General features: G+C 38.7%; 1 protein-coding gene across 3 annotated transcripts in view; it reads right to left on the reverse strand.

Annotated features, from left to right (window-relative positions):
• The window catches only part of Dnajc1 (DnaJ heat shock protein family (Hsp40) member C1), a 172,948-nt gene extending 157,088 nt beyond the window's left edge, over positions 1-15,860 (reverse strand). For all 3 annotated transcript variants that reach the window (XM_029536171.1, XM_029536170.1, XM_021193621.2), the window contains exon 1: positions 15,331-15,860. In XM_029536171.1, the coding sequence (XP_029392031.1) occupies positions 15,331-15,543 (213 nt within the window). In that variant the 5' untranslated portion in view covers positions 15,544-15,860. The remainder of the gene's footprint in view (positions 1-15,330) is intronic.
• Positions 15,861-16,720: the final 860 nt, after the last annotated feature.

The following is a 16,720-nucleotide window of genomic DNA, read 5'->3' on the forward strand; positions in this document are numbered from 1 at the left end:
TTTCTGGGACAACCCTGAAAGACACATGTGAAGGGAAATCTTCACAGTGGGCAGAACTTCGGGCAGTACACATGGTATTACAGTTTGTTTGTAAGAAGAAATGGCCAGATGTACGATTATTCACTGACTCATGGGCTGTAGCCAATGGATTGGTTGGATTGTCAGGAAATTGGAAAGTTCACAATTGGAAAATTGGTGAGAAAGACATCTGGGGAAGAANTATGTGGCTAGATCTCTCCAAATGAGCAAAGGATGTGAAGATACGGATCAAGGTAACTGGCATATCTATCACCTCATTCACATGCTATTTTCTTGTGCTAGAAACATTCGAATTCTTCCCTACTACTTTGAAACCAATTGTCAGTCATCCTTAATACTACATGAGAACATGAGAAATTACTCCATCTATCCAACTGTATCTTATACATGTTATCTATTGCTTCTCCATCTCTTTTCTCCTTATTGTTCCCAAACTATGGAAACAACCATTCTATTCTTTTCTTATTTTGAGATTAGCTTTTTCTTTCCAAATACATTTATGTGTTTCTATGACTAATATATGTAACATAATGTCCTACTGTTCTATCTAGGTTGTTGCAAATGACAGAACTTCTTTTTTTGCTGCTGAAAACACTTCATTCTACATTTGCTTCATCCACTCAGCACATATAAACTGATTCCATATCCTGGGTATTGTGAATAGTGCTTCAGTAGAAATGCAGTTCTCCTTTGGACATAATAATTTATTGGCCTTATGGCTATATATTCAAATGCTGGGACTGCCAGCTGACACTGCAGTTCTGTGCCTGAGTAATTTGAAACGTAGTTAAGAATATAGTGTAATAGTTGTGATCTTCATATTTGGCTTTTGGATATTTGCTCAGTAATTTATAGTTTATTATTATATTAGTATGTAGTACATTAGAAAACATAAAGCAAGTCATGATGGTACATATCTGTAATACCAGAAATAAGGAATTAGAAGAGGAAAATCATAAGCTCCAAACCAGCCTAGACCACATAGCAGGGCTGTAGAAAGGACAGAAAGGAGAAAGAGAATTTACAAAAGTTATAAAGGATAATTGAATAGAAGTCCTAATATTTTCTTCTTTAATTCAGGAATTTTTTTTTTTTTTTTTTTGCACTCCTGGTCACTATGAGTAACCACTCCCCCATTTCAGAGTTCAAAACTAGGTCTGAAATAGAGTATGCCACAATTTATCCATTCATGCAATAACCAATCGAAATATAATGCAAGCCACATATGTAACTTCATATATTACAAAGTTTCTTCATATAACCCTGCACAGAAGACCAAGGAGCCTATAGACTTAGTGTTTGGATGTACAGTGGTCTCAACATAAGCTCAGAAGGGAGCCCTAAGCTGCCTACATATGAACTACTACTTCCTGAAGTGTCTTAGAAAGAGTAAAAGAAACTATAAAGCACAAAGGTAAACAAACTCTCATTCACGATGAGCCTGAAAATTAAATTTCTACCAACTAAAAATCCTAGCTACTGAAGTACTACATTTTAATTACCTAAGGGAAATTAGTTACTTCACAGTCTAAACATGTATATTCAGATCTACAAAGTCTGTAACCTTCTATAGCATGGGTAGTCCATTTGAAGCCGTTGCACACCTACACATCTGCACCGGAGCTCTGCTTCAAAAGCTTCCAATCGTTTCTGGGATTACTTCTGCTTAGGTTCATTTCATGGCCTATAGTATCAAAAATAAAAAGCTCAAAATCATCTTATTTTTCCAACTTCCAGAAACTTCCTGTTGCTGACTTTGATGAGTCCCAGGAATTACAGTAACCACAAACTATGCTTAGTACAGTACTTGAGGTCTTCTCTCAAGGAGATTAGAGATGATTAAAACAACTGACTTTCAACAACTGCCCGGATTTTTTTTCTTTAATGACTCTACTGTGTAGAAAGATCAACAAAGTTATTTTCCTGTGTATTTTATCACACATCACAGAAAAACTGATATTCATGATACTCCAAAAGAAGGTGGTGAATTAAGTGTTAAATAGGAGTAAGAATTATGCTGGGAGGTTTATGTAAGAACAAACCTTCTCAAGCATTATTATGCAAACCGTCTCCAAATCCTTTTAGATGCAATCACGCAGGCTGGACAACCATCCATCTGTGGTGTGCTACAGAAGATTCCTCTATAGACTATGGATATCAAGGAGGGCTTTTCCAACCTTAGAATTCTAGTGTCAGTTCTTTAGTTTTTGTTCTGTTCTTGGTTCTCCCTCAAATTAGAGTATTTTTTAACATAAACTTTTGAGAATTTATTATTTGAAAATTTCATTCATACATACAATATATTTTAACCATATCCATCCCTATTACTCTCCCTAACTCCTTCAGATCTATTCCCCATGTTCCCTCCCATTGGACTCAGTAGAAATATGTGCTGCCCATATTATCCAGGGTGTGGGGTCCTCTACTTGAACCATCTTTAACATCTTAGACTGCTGCATGAGTTCTTTCTTATATGAGGTACTTTAAACAAAGGGAGCTACATAGATATAAAAAGTGTCAAATTCAGATGTGCTTCTTTTCCTTAATTGGGCAGCAGTGGTTGCATGCCTTTAATCCCAGCCCTTGGAAGGCAAAGCCAGGCAAATCTCTGTGAACTCAAGGTCAGCCTGGTCTACAAAATGAGTCCAGGATATACCAAGCTACCCTGTCTCAAAAAAACAAACAAGAAGACATACATCTTTTCATTGGCTGCTTATGAAATTATAAATGCAAAGTAAATGATGAGTAATTAATAATGCAGCCAGAGAAAAGCAGTACTAATTGGCAGAGATAAAGAGATGACACGGGCAACCACTACAACAGAATGGTTACAGATCTGCTCGTTGGTATTACAAAGAGCTGAAAGACTAGCACAAATATTAACTGCATCTAGACATTCTCTTTGAAAGACATTTAATTAAAGGGATTTTAATAATCAAAATAGGTTACACTATGGAATATAGTATATATCTAATAACTACTAATACAGGAAATTGGTTGAGTGACAGAATAAAAAGGGAAAGGCAAAGTTAAAACTGCAAAGTATGAACAGCAGTATTGCTTGGTACACATGCTGGAGAGAGATGCTTCGTGAGTAAATCATGTGCCATACAAGCGCAAGAACTAGAGTTTACATTCCTAACACCCATGTAAATGCCAGGGCAGAGGTGGCTGCCTGCTTGTAGTCCCAGCACTTGGGAAGGAGACTCAGGGATCCTCACAGCAAGTTGGCTAGCTAGATTGATCAAATCTGCAAACTCTGTTCAAATGAAGGCCTCTGCTTCTATGGCTCTGCTAGACAGTGATTGAAGAAGACATCCTACGTCAACCTCTGTCCTCAATACACACATGCACACATCCCCACATCTAACACACATTCTCTCTCTCTCTCTCTCTCTCTCTCTCTCTCTCTCTCTCTCTCACACACACACACACACACACACACACACACACAAATAATACAAAAACAAAACATCATAAAAAATATTAGGAGAGTCAGCAAAAGCAAATGACCAATTTAAATCAAACAGAACTACCATGATCAAAAGGTGTTTATAGAAACTCAGATAACCATTGTACCAGGAGAACAATGTTAACCACATCAACCGACGATTTAGAGAACAAAGTATGTACAAGATGTATAAAGAACTGACTAGGAAGATGCTATCATGTGTCAATGAAACAATGCTAAGATACACAAACAAAACACCTTTCAAATTAAGACTGGTGATGTGGCTCAGCAGGTGATAGGCACTTGCCGTCAAGCCTGACAACATGCTCAATCTCTAGGACTCACATACAGAAGAAGAGAACTCATTCCTTAAAATGGTCCTCCCATTTCTAAGCACATACTTATGAGACAGAAAGACAGACATACAGACACTCACAATGTAAAAAGGGAAAGAAAATTACAAACTATGTCCTTAATAGAAACTACATCTGCACACACAGAAATTGAAATTCTCAAAGGCTGTGCTAGCTAGCATATGCTCTCCAATATCCACAGGTGAACACGTGACGCATGCTAGAACTGAGAAACTAAAATTTTAGTTTTAATTTATATTTAAATTAACAACACTCTATTCAAACTTCAAACATGATTAGAGCAATTTGAGTTTGTGATTTTTGATATCCACTGTACATCTTAAAATCACAATACAGATTAAGTATTTTCAACACAATTTAGTATGAAAAACAAGGTGTGCTGGAAGTATAAATGTAAAATATACATTAGATTTTAAAAGGCTTAGTACAAAATGCTAGACTATGAAATATCTCACAAATAAAGCTCTCTCTGTGTGTGTTGCTACAGTTAGCACCCAGAACTTTAAGTATGGCAGAAAAGTACCAATGAGCTGCATTCTCAACCCATCATTCCTTTCTATAAAACAGACATGGTGGCCCATACCTGTAAGCTCAGGATTTGGAATCACCAGTTCAAAGCTAGAATGCCTTGCATGGCAAGATCAAGGCCAGTCTGAGCTTCACAATAAAACTATTTCAAACCGCTTGGATAAGCCTAATTTGAAGGACACTTTTATGTTTAGTCTACTTACTGCCAGGACCACACATACATCAAGGTGCTGCCCAACAGGCTACATTGTAAGGCACAGTGAAGCAAAGGCACAGGACTGCCTGGGGCAGGTATTACTATCTCAGTATACTCACATCAGTGAGTTCACTGGGAAGCTCAGTTCAAGGGTCCTGCAGCATACTACATGAAATCTCTGACTCTTATTTTCACCTAGCTCCACTCTATTCTTACTTATGCCTACAGCTGTGAAAATACAACCCCTTAACATTTTAATGGCAATATCCAAAAAAGACCACAAGATGGAGATATTACTCCATTACTTTTAATATCTATATGTATACATTTTTCCATAATTTTTCATAAAGGTTAGTTGATCTAATTCATTCTTTTACCTTATAAGGCTTTGCACATGCAAGGCAAGTGCTCTACCACTTACCAGTTAGCTACATTCTTTTTTGAGATGAAGTTTTGCTATTCAGCTTAGGATGGCCTTGACCTTGCCATGTAAGGTAGGCTGGTTTTGAACTAGTGATTCTCCTGAGGGCTGGATCATAGATGTGGGCACCATGCCCACCTTGAAAAGATTATTGACAGGGGCTGAGGGCACAGCCTGCTGCTAGAGTACTTATTCTATATTCAGATCTCTTCATCAATATGAACACAGAGCTCCAAATGACTACTAACTATTGCCAAACATCAAATCAACTTAAAGATGTGTTTACAATGAAGATAATGTGAAGAATGTGCTATATAAATATAGCCTTTGAAGATAATTCAAGTCATAACTTTTGGTAATTATTTTTAAAAATGTCAATACTGTTGAAAACTGAAGCTTTTCACAATAACCACTTTCAAAAATCAACCTAAATTAATGTAAAATACATCTAACAGTGAGATAGTAAAAGTCACATTAATGCCACAGAACTACTATGAAAATCACAGCATGGTACTCAGTTGTACTTCATCAAATATTTAAATTAGTATGCTTTACTTAAACCAGGAGGCCTATTTCCTACTGTAGATAAAAGACCCATACAAAAATATCATAAGATACAACTAACTGCATAAGAAAAAAATTAAAATAAATTTACAATTTCCAGTTTTAGTGTAAATAAAAGAATCATACAAAAATACAATTAAAAATCATACAATTAACTACTAAAAAAGTTACAACTTCTGGCTTTATTACATTTTTCTTATTGTCCTCTAATGCCCATAAATCAACTTAGGTCATCAACTGTTAATGCAAAATACTATTTAAAAGCCAATATGTATGTGTGTGTGTATATAGGGGTGTGTGTGTGTAAATAAATATATATACATGTTAAGAAAGGGCTCTGCTTTGTAGCCTGGCTAACTTGGAACTCACTATGTAGACAGACTGGGCTGGCCTTGAATTTGAAAGAATTCTCCAACTTCTGCTTCCCAAGTGCTAGAATTACCTGTATGTGTCACTATACCCCAAATAAATACTACTATTTTAATATTATATTATTTATTATATAATATTTAATATTATATTTTGTATTTTATTATATACTATATTATATATATATATACTTTTTTTTTCCTGGAACTCACTCTATAGACCAGGCTGGCCTCAAATTCACAGATATCTGCCTGCCTCTGCCTCTCAAGTGCTAGTCTTTTAAATAAATGTATGGTCAATGAAAATAACTGCTGATAAAATTTGCAACTTCTAGATTTCTTGGTAATACACAAATGCAACTGGTCATGGAATGCCCTCCTGAACCTTTTCTCAGTGGTGGTACGAATCAAATTCTAATGGACTGGCTAGAAGTTTCTTTCTTAGCTGGCATAGTTTTGAACCTTCAGCCTTCCTCATGGTCCAGTAAATGGCAATGATGATGTTCTTTCTTCTGGTCTTAATTAATGTTCACAATACACAACACAGTATGATACCACATAGCTTTTTAAATTTCTTGTGCCTTTTAAAATCAAGAGTTGTATGTATCCCTGAATTTGTTTATCTAAAGAAGTTATTATCTTTTAGAATTTTTTGTTATCAGTGGCATTTAAATACTGCATGTCCTTTATTTTATTCTTAATCTTAGATTCAGTTTAATATTAAACAACTCAAATTCTATTAGCTGATTGGACAGAGCTTAATGGCTACTGAGTTACTTGCAACAAAATAGGCATCCATTTAGTAATTCTGCTTTATGCACATTTTCTAGGCAAAAGTGCAGAATGTGGCTTGGCCTTGCTTTTTTTTTTTAAAAAAAAAAAAAAATGCCTGATTACAGGTTGGGGATTTAGCTCAGTGGTAGAGCGCTTACCTAGCAAGCGCAAGACCCTGGGTTCAGTCCTCAGCTCTGGAAAGAAAAAAACAAAAAAACAAAAAACAAAACAAACAAAAAACCCCAAGGTTGAAAAAAGGAAAAACAAAACAAAACAAAACAAAACAAAAAAAGGATTCCAGCTACTAGATGGCAATAAACAGGAATACTTATTGAAAAAGTAAATGGATCCTAACTTTACTTAATTTAGTATTCAATAAAATAAAGAATGAAATACAAATTCTAGATTAATTTTCTAATTTAAGTCCTAATAGTCAGACCCCCCATTCCCATCAATAAGTGTAATACCATAAAAATCCAAATATTAAGATATTATGTTACTTAAGATATTATGTTATTCAAAACACAGTGAAAATATTTTACATTCATTTGTATAGGACCCATATTTCACAATTAAATGCTTCATGACAGTAAAGACTACTTTCTGCAAATGCATATGGTTATAGCTTTACTGTAACAGTGTTTAAGGTTCTACTTCTCACAATCAGAAGTCTCTCTTTACTCTAACTCCATTCCTCTACCTAGTGACACTATTCAAAAAGGGCAATAGAACAGTTTTAATTATAGTCAAATTTGCTGGCATACTGCCAGTCTCAGGAAAACACTTATAAAGTATTATAGTAATATTTCACATAATGATTCATTCACTGATAGGGAACCTAACAAATCTGGGAGCCAGGTAATATTGATAGCAGGCATCTTATAAAAGTACTTGGTGGCACATGCCTGTAATCCCAGCACCTGGGAGGCAGAGGCAGGCGGATTTCTGAGTTCGCGGCCAGCCTGGTGTACAGAGTGAGTTCCAGGACAGCCAGGACTGCACAGAGAAACACTGTCTTGAAGCCCCACCCCACCCCCCAAAAAGTACTTGTTACTTTTAACTGCCACAAACGCTCTACCCGCACTAACCATTAAGCCAAATATCTACTATTGCTTCCATCCTATAATCTATTCACTCTGAACTCTGAGGAAAGTGGGAATTTGAAATTTACCACATTAGTCACTGGGTAAGGTATTAAGCTATTCAATAAGATGTTAAAATAGACCTCTATGATTAACTGTACCCATAGAAGCCAATTTTACTTCCCCAATTCAATGTAAAATATTGTCTATGGAAGGAAAAGGTAAGATATCTGAGTGTTCTACTGATAAGCACTGAAAAAGATTCAGAACACCAGAAAAGACAGCTAAAAGGTTTCAATTCTATCATCTCTAGGTTATATGAGACAAAATTTCTGTAACAGACTTGCCTTTCCCTATAAAATGTGCTTAGGCAATCCTCACTAAGCTATACTAAGCCTTTTGTACACAAGAAAAAGAAATAAATTCTACCAATCAAATCTGATTCAAAGCTGTATATCATTAATAAGCATTTATCCATCTCTAAATCTATACATGATATGCCAACATGAGAAATAAGATTGGAGGATAATCTACCGTTCTAGAATTTGCACTTCTCTCTCCCTCCAAGTTGAGAAATAATGCCAAATTCATAATAAAAAGAAAAAGGCTAAACACCCCACAAATTTACAAAGGAATAGATGCTTAAAGATTGAACCACGTAACTTGGGCCCGTGGGGTCTCAGAGACTGAACCACCAACTAAAGAAAATATATGGGCTGGACCTAGGCCCCCTACATATATATAGCAGATGTGCAGCTTGGTATTCACGTGGGTCCCCTAACAATTGGAGTGGGGGGCTGTATCTGACTCTGGTGCCTACCCTTGCATCCCTTTCCCATAGCCAGCTGCCTTGTCTGGCCTCCATGTGAGAGCATGTGCTTAGTCTACTGAGACTTGATATGCCAGTGTGGGTTGGTACCCATCGAGAGACTTTCCCTTCTCTGAGGAGAAGGGAAGGGGAGAATGGGGGAGGGATGGGAGGATGAGACTGGGAGGAGAGGAGGGAGGGAGGTTGTGATCAGGATGTGAAGTGGATAAATAAATTAATGAAAAATAGATTAAACTACACACTAGCATCACTAGCACAATGACTCTCGCAATACAAATAATCAGATATAACTGAGAACAAAAGTGCAGATGCATCAGTCTTCATTTTTTAAGTGTTAGGGTTTAAGAAGGACAATGAATCATTCTTCTTTACCATCTGAAAAACAAGGACACAGCTAGGCAGAGAAAGAATATATGACAGCTATTGGTGAATAGTCACAAATTTTTAAAATAAAATAAAGTATTTATTCTTGGCTAGAATACTCTACAAAATATTGTATAAGAGAAATTATGGTCCCACAAGATAGTTACAAAAACAAAAATTAAATAAAACAAAGAGAAAAGCTAGAATTGGCACTGATTTCATGATAAATAAAGTCCAAGGAGCTGTTAGATGAAATACAAATATTACGTAGGGATCTAGAATTAAAGTTAGGTTTAAGATTTTGAACAGCTTATCTCCCACCCTACATGGTGTTGTTCATCTTTGTGCTCAATTCTCCTCTGAAAGGATGTAATATTCACTTTGCAGTGCCTTATGAACAGTTAAAACACATTTAAAACTAGGTCAAACCACTGCTATGCTTTCTAGAGTTAACCTCTACCAAAGACTTCTGAAGTCTCTTCCTAAATTTCTAGAACAACTTGAAATATGCACAATACTCTACATGGGCCTTAAAAAACATTATATAAATGTGACCTACTGTTAAGTAAAAATTACCAAGAAAATACTTGTTTAGGGAATTGCAATTTAATATTTGTTATTACACTTACATGGTTTCATCAATGTTATTTCATTCAGTATATACTGAAGTGTCTGACAGGTGTCCATAAAATTCACCTGTTCTTATATTGTTGGTTATGAGCTTAGCCTTTAACAGCTGAGCCATCTCTCCACCCCAAACCTCATCTATTCTAAAGAACGAAGTAACTCTTAAACCAAAATCATAAAGCTAAAAAAATAAAGTAGTCCAAAATCTAAAAGGCATATTATTGCAAGTACGAAGCTTAGGGAAGGACAAGAAGACATAAAAGATGCAATCAGAATCATCTAATTTCCATCATCCAACTCTTCCTCGTCTCCTCTCCTGAACCCACTGTTAAGTCCAGACAATTCTCAGAACCTTCATATTTGATTCTTTACCTTACTCAGCTGATCACTTCTTCCTCTCTGAGATATTTCCACTACTTGGCTTGAAAGACATCCCATGTCTTGATTTGTCTCTTCCTATCTCTCTCACTGGTTCTTCATCTCCCTTGTCACCATCTTTTTGGCTTAGTTCTCAGACCTCTTCTCTTGTCTTTTAGATTCATTCTTTTGGGTAAACTCTTCCAGTTATGTGTTTTCAAGTCACCTTCTAAGTACCTTCTAAGTAGTTTATTATCTACAGTCCACTTTTTCTCTCTGAACTCCAGACCTGAATAACCAAATAGCTACATGTCAGTCTCCACTGTGCTTAAAAGAAATAGCAAATTTGGTGTGACCAAACTCTTGGTTTTCCCTCAAGAAAACCCTGTCCAGGCTTCTACAACTCAGTAAGTTCAACTGCCTCCTTAACGTTTAGAATTTTCTTCAATCGCTCTTCTGTTAGAATCCAGTTATACCACTTGTCCTGTTTGTTTTCCTACTGCTGTGATAAGGACCATGACCAAAAGCAGCTTAGGGAGGGAAGGGTTTGTTTTCCCTTACAGTTTACACTCCATCATGAAGAGAACGTAAGGCAGGAACTGAAGCAGAGCAGAGAGAATGCTTCCTTCCTATGGCGCACTCAGTCTGCTTTCCTATACAACCAAGGAGTTCTTATACATGTCCAGGAGTGGCCCTACCCACGTTAGGCTACACATCTCATATCAATCATTCATCAAGAAAAAGTCCCAAACACTTGCATACAGGCCACAATAATAGAGGTGTTTCTCAAACCTGAAAAAAAAAAAATCAACTAACTAGCACACCATCTGAATAAAATCTTGTTAATTTTATGATCAAATTAAATACAGAATCTGATCGCTTCATACCAATATCACTGCTACCACCCAGGCCTATGCTACATTCTACACAACCATTATTTCTCTAAGAAACTAATGGCTTATAAACTATCTTTAGCACAAACACATGTCCATTTTGAAATTTACTTCAAATCTGGTTGACACTCACACCACGACTTAATTAGGAGTAAAACTCAATGTCCTTATAATGGCCTGCAAGCCTCTGTATGATCTGTCCTTACCACTAGGTCTTGGATCTTATGGTTCTCCAGCACTCTGCTCTGGCAATACTGGCTGCTAGTCCCTCACTCAACATACTCCTGTATCAAGACCTGTGCGCTCACTCTCTTCCTTGAATGCTTGTCCACCATGGTGAATGCTATGCCATCACACTATAATCTGAATGTCTGAGTCTTTCTAAAATGGATATGTTGAAGTCCAACCCCCAAAGTGATAAGGACTAAGAGATAGTACATCTGAGAATTGATAGGTTATAAGGCTGGAGTCCTTATGAATAGAATCAATGCCTTATAACTTCTCATTTCCTTCAGAAACCTCTGTGCATCTGCTATTTATATATACCTATTTACATTCACTATTTTGTGTTCCCATCGCAACTAAAGTATTAACCTATATGAGGCTAAAGGTTTTATGCTTAAGGTCCAGTGAACACCAAATACGTCCTCACTGAATAGCAACCCTGGGTAGTTTGCTGCTTCGTCTGCTCCAGCATCTGCTAGTCAACAGGGGATTGCTCGGCTCTAGCTTGAATATAACACATTAAACTGTAAACAGGTTGAGTTTATCTCTATTACCTATCTGGTCCCTTAAAAGTCTTCCGAGAAAGCTAAGATTCAAAGTAAAGAAAACGTTCCAATCTATTTTCCACTGTCAATAGAATAAAGTTCCTTCTGGCTTTCTCTTCAATTTCAACACAGCTAAACATAGAAATACAGATTAAAATAATTTTCTGAATTCTTTTCAAATTTTACCAATTTGACCAAATCTTCTCAATTATCTATATGTATTTCCCCATCGTTCCTAACAAGGTTAAGGTCTCTAGTTGTTCATACTAATTCACTGCAAACTAAATAGTATGAAATTACAAACCATGATGGTGCACAGACGAGGTCAGGTAATTAATCTTTTTAAATTATGTGCAAATTGTGTGGGTTTGAATATTTGTATATTTAAGTACAGTACCGACAGAGGCCACATCAGGTGTCAGAGTCCCTAAAATTGGAATTATAGGCAGCTGTGAGCTAAAAAACACAGGGACTAGGAAATGAAATCCATTCCTCTGCAAGAACAGCAAGTTCTCTCTTTTTTAAAAAATTGTTCTTGATTATTTAAATTTTTTTATTTTCTTAGATATTTTCTTTATTTACATCTCAAATGTTATCCCCTTTCCTAGTTTCCCCTCTGAAAATCCCCTATCCCCTCCCTCCCTACTCCCCAACCCACCCACTCCCATTCCTGGTCTTGGCATTCCCCTATACTGGGGCATAGAACCTTCACAGGACCTAGAGCCTCTCCTCCCATTGATAACCAACTAGGCCATCCTCTGCTACATATGCAGCTAAAGCCACAAGTTCCACCATGTGTTTTCTTTCATCAGCAAGTTCTCTTAACTACTGAACCATCTCTCCACGCAGATAAAATATACATGAGACCAACTAAGTCTACTGCTAAGCCTCTGTATTCTCTTTAAAAGCTTAATTTCTACAAACTATTCAAAAGCATCATCAAGATTTTTTTTGATAAGTTATTGTTCTACTTTGTTTCCTGTTGTTATGACAAAATACTGTCAAGATAAATTTAAGGGAGAAAGCAGGTCTTTGGCTTACATTTCCAAGTCACAGTCCCTCTCTGAGGGAAGTCAAGGCAGGAACTGAAGCAGAGACCTTGTAGGTATGCTACTCAGTGTTTTGCTCCCCGTGGCTTGTTCATCTAGCTTTTCATATAACTCAGGATCATCTGCCAAGTGATGAACCACACATAGTGGGCTGGGCCCTCCCACAACAACCATGTCAAGAAAGTGCTCCCACAGACTAGCCTACAAACCAACATGATTCAGGCAAGCTCTCAATTGAAATCCCTTCTTCAAAGATGACTTGTGTCCCCTCTAGCTTGTGTCAAGGTGACAAAATATGAGCCAGTACAGTTATATATAAAACTCTCACTAGCCACAGAATTTAATCAATCTTTTTAAAGATTTATTTATGTATTATATGTAAGTACACTGTAGCTGTTTTCAGACATACCAGAAGAGGGCATCCAATCTCATTACAGATGTTTGTGAGCCACTGTGTGGTTACTGGGACTTGAACTCAGGACCTCAGGAAGGGTAGTCAGTACTCTTAACCGCTGAGCTGTCTCTCCAGCCCCTGAATTTGATCAATCTTAATGAATACAAAACAACTATTTAGTTGACCTAGCAAGATGGCTCAGTAGTTAAAGGCGTCTACTAAGTTTAATCCCTAGGACCCGCATGGAAAGAAAACACCAACTTCCAAGAGCTGTCCTCTGGCCTGCATGTTTGCCATGGCATGCATAATAAATAAATAGGCAAACAAAAAATAAATGCAATAAAGAACATTCCTGGTGTTGCAAAGATGGCTTAGTGGTTAAGAGCACTGGCTGCTTTTTCAAATGCCCCAGATTTCACATGGCAGCTCACAAATGTCTATAATTCCGGTCCCAGGGGATCAGGTAGATGCCCTATTCTGGCCTTTGTGGGTGCCAGGCACAAAGGTGGTACACAGACATGCCTGCAAGAAAGCATTCATAAACATTAAAAACAAAACAAAACAAACCTAGAGCAGCACTGTGGTGTGGTCAAAGAAGAAACATTTAAGACACTGACAGAGGTAGACACACACACACACTAACATGGGAGGGATTGTATCCTGGCATATGTCTTCAATTCCAGCAGTCCTTGAGCTAGGTGGATGGCTAGCTAGCCTGGCCACCCTACTAGTACCAGGCTAGTCAGTGCAGCACAATGAGAAACCTTGGGGCTGGAAGGAAGTGGTAATTAACTTAAATAAAAATTAAAAAAAAAAAAAAAAAAAAAAACAAATGAAAAAACTGTAAAGGAATTATTCCTGTTCTACCTATTCTAGATGTGGGGGGTTTTGTTTTGTTTTGGTTTTGGCTTTTGGTTGTTGTTGTTTCTGTTGTTATTTTTGTTTTAAGTTAAAAAGTGAAATGCATCTCCTGGCCTGGTGTAGTGGGAAAAGCCTACAATCTCAACATCCAGAAGGAGCCTAAGGCTGGGGAATAATGGTTTAACAGGATAGACTGAGCTACATGAAGATCCGGTCTCAAAAACCTAAGCCCAAATAAACAGTCTTCAAACTTACATTTTCACTAATTATTGTTAAATACACTGCATTATCATTTACTCTGGAAATGAAGCATATTATTTCTCTATGAGCAGGAAGTGGCACAAGGTAACACAATGACCACAAAACCACTGTGTATAATATTTTTAACTCTTAAGAAATGAGAACTGTTAAGTTCAATACCGTGGCAATTTAATACTCAATAATTTTATATGCAATCATGGAATTAAAATGCAATTAATAAAAATTAAATTTCTGTTTAACAGTTCAATTCATTTCCTTTGAAAGTTTCCTATTTCATAACTTATAGGAAGAGGTACATTTCTTAGCTAATTCTGTTAAGTGTGCCTTTTGCTGCTGCTGTTGTTTTTGCTCCACAACTTATATCTTGTGTGAAGGATTCAATCATAGCTTTCGGAATTCTCTCTCATTCCATGATCATGAAGTTAGTAACATGTCTTCTTTTTTTCTGTTCATTATTTGAGGTAGAGTCTGAATAAATACCCTCACTCAATCACTTTCAAGTAGAAATAAAAGGGAACAAGAGATTTTACAAGTTAAAGACCCAAGTTAAAACCAGAACAGAAATCAATGGAGAGGCAAGGTCGTATACACAAGACTATCCTGGCCTCCTCTTCCAACAGCACTCCAAACACCTCAAACCCTGAAAGCTTCACAACTTCTCCAATGAGTTCTAGGACCAAGCGGGAGGAGGCTTCAAATTCTTCCAGATTTCTAACTGCAACACGAACACTGATTACAAAATACAGTGCAAGAAAACTGCTAACAGACGCTGGGCAAAATGTATTTCAGTCTTCCAGAAAGGACGGGGAAGCAGATGAAGTAAAAATATATTTAAGTGGGAAGATGACAATTTGGGGTGATACATGGTTACCGTGTCATACTTGAGACGAGTAAGTGTTAAAATCGGTCTGCCTACACCTCTCTTCCTCCTTCCTTCAGCACAGAGCGAGCGGTTGGGGAAGGATGGCCTCCAGAAAGCCAAAGAAAAGGCAGCAGCACTCCGAAGCTAGTTGCACACTTAGATCACAAGTTCCGAAGTTGGGCCGACAGCGAGGGGCTGGGAAGAGATGGCGGTCAAGAGGCCGGGGCTGAGTGAGGAGGTCCGGCCCGCCGCGGCCGGCGCGCTTACCTGCTGCACCCCGAGGAACTCGTAGAAGTTCAACTGCACCTCTTCCACCAAGTCGAACAACTCCAGGTCTCCGCTCTCCCAGGCGCGCACCGGCCGCACGGCTGCCAGCACAAACAGCAGCAGCAGCCGCCACGGCGGCCGCACCGAGGACGACTCCAACCCGGAGCGCCGGCGCTGGGCGAGTCGCGCGGGTCCGAAGCCGGCAAGCCACATCGCGCCGGGCTCGGAGAGGTCGGTCGGCAGCCACGCCGGGCGCCGGCAGAGAGCGGAGACGTGGCGGGCGGCGCGGGCAGGGCGGACGGCGCCTGTCAGTCAGGAGCGCGGGCAGCCGCCCGGAAGCGGCCAGCCAGGCTGCCGGCTCGACGGAAGCCCTGAGCGCCGCGGAGCGGGCGGCTGGGGAGCGGAGACCGGTCGCAGCCCGCGTTCCCTCTCCAGACCCTCGCCCGGCCTAGCAACAGCTGGAGAGCCAGCGCTGGCACCCAGGTGGCCGTGTGGGAGAGGTTTCCCCAGGCCTCAGCCTATCCCAGGCCTCGCTTCCGGTGACATCACGTCTCCTAGCAACTGTGGGGCGGGGCCGGGGCCGGAAGTAGGAACGCCAGGCGCTCTGATTCGGGCCTCAGGGAACAGCGGTTCAGTGGCCAGCTTGTAGAGTCAGCGCTGGCTAAGAGAGGTGATCAATCACAGCCTTCCAGGGCCAAGAACGCCTACCAGTAGGTTTTCTTCCCCATGCCTTTTACCTTGCCTTCGAGCATATTTCAGGGTTGATGTATTTTATTGGTTAGGGGCTTCTGTTCATGTGCATTTTGTTATTCGATCAGTAAAGATAGGATGAATTGAACTAATGCCTAAAACACACAGATCCACGCCAGTGTGGTTTTGGGGAGTTGGGGGGGGGCACAAAAAGGAATTTAACCAAGAAAAAAGATATACTTCTAAATATGAATTAAGATTTGTAGATATATTCCATGCACATAAGCAGCCTGTAATTTCCAGGAGATCTGAAGCCCCCTTCTGGCCTTTGCAGGATCCTGAACACACATAATACACATAAATTCAAGCAAGCAAACACACATACATATAAATAAAATTTAAAATATTCTTTTTGAAGTCTGAAGTTTAGTTCCTTAAAGTAAACTAATCTTGGACCTAGTATTGACTTTTGATTAAGACCACTTCTTCCTCTTGCAGAGGACCTGAGTTCTGGTCCCAGAACCCATATTGGAGTGGTTCACAACTGCCTATAATTCTAGCTCCAGTGATCCAATACCCACCTCAAGCTTCCACAGGCACCTGTGCATGTGCACACACACATAGGCAGGCACATACATGTACATAAAAATTAAGAAATCTTTTTTAAAAGACCCATCATCTTTCCCAAGTCCCTACATTA

Source organism: Mus pahari, chromosome 3 (genome assembly GCF_900095145.1).
Source record: "Mus pahari chromosome 3, PAHARI_EIJ_v1.1, whole genome shotgun sequence".
NCBI lineage: Eukaryota > Metazoa > Chordata > Mammalia > Rodentia > Muridae > Mus > Mus pahari.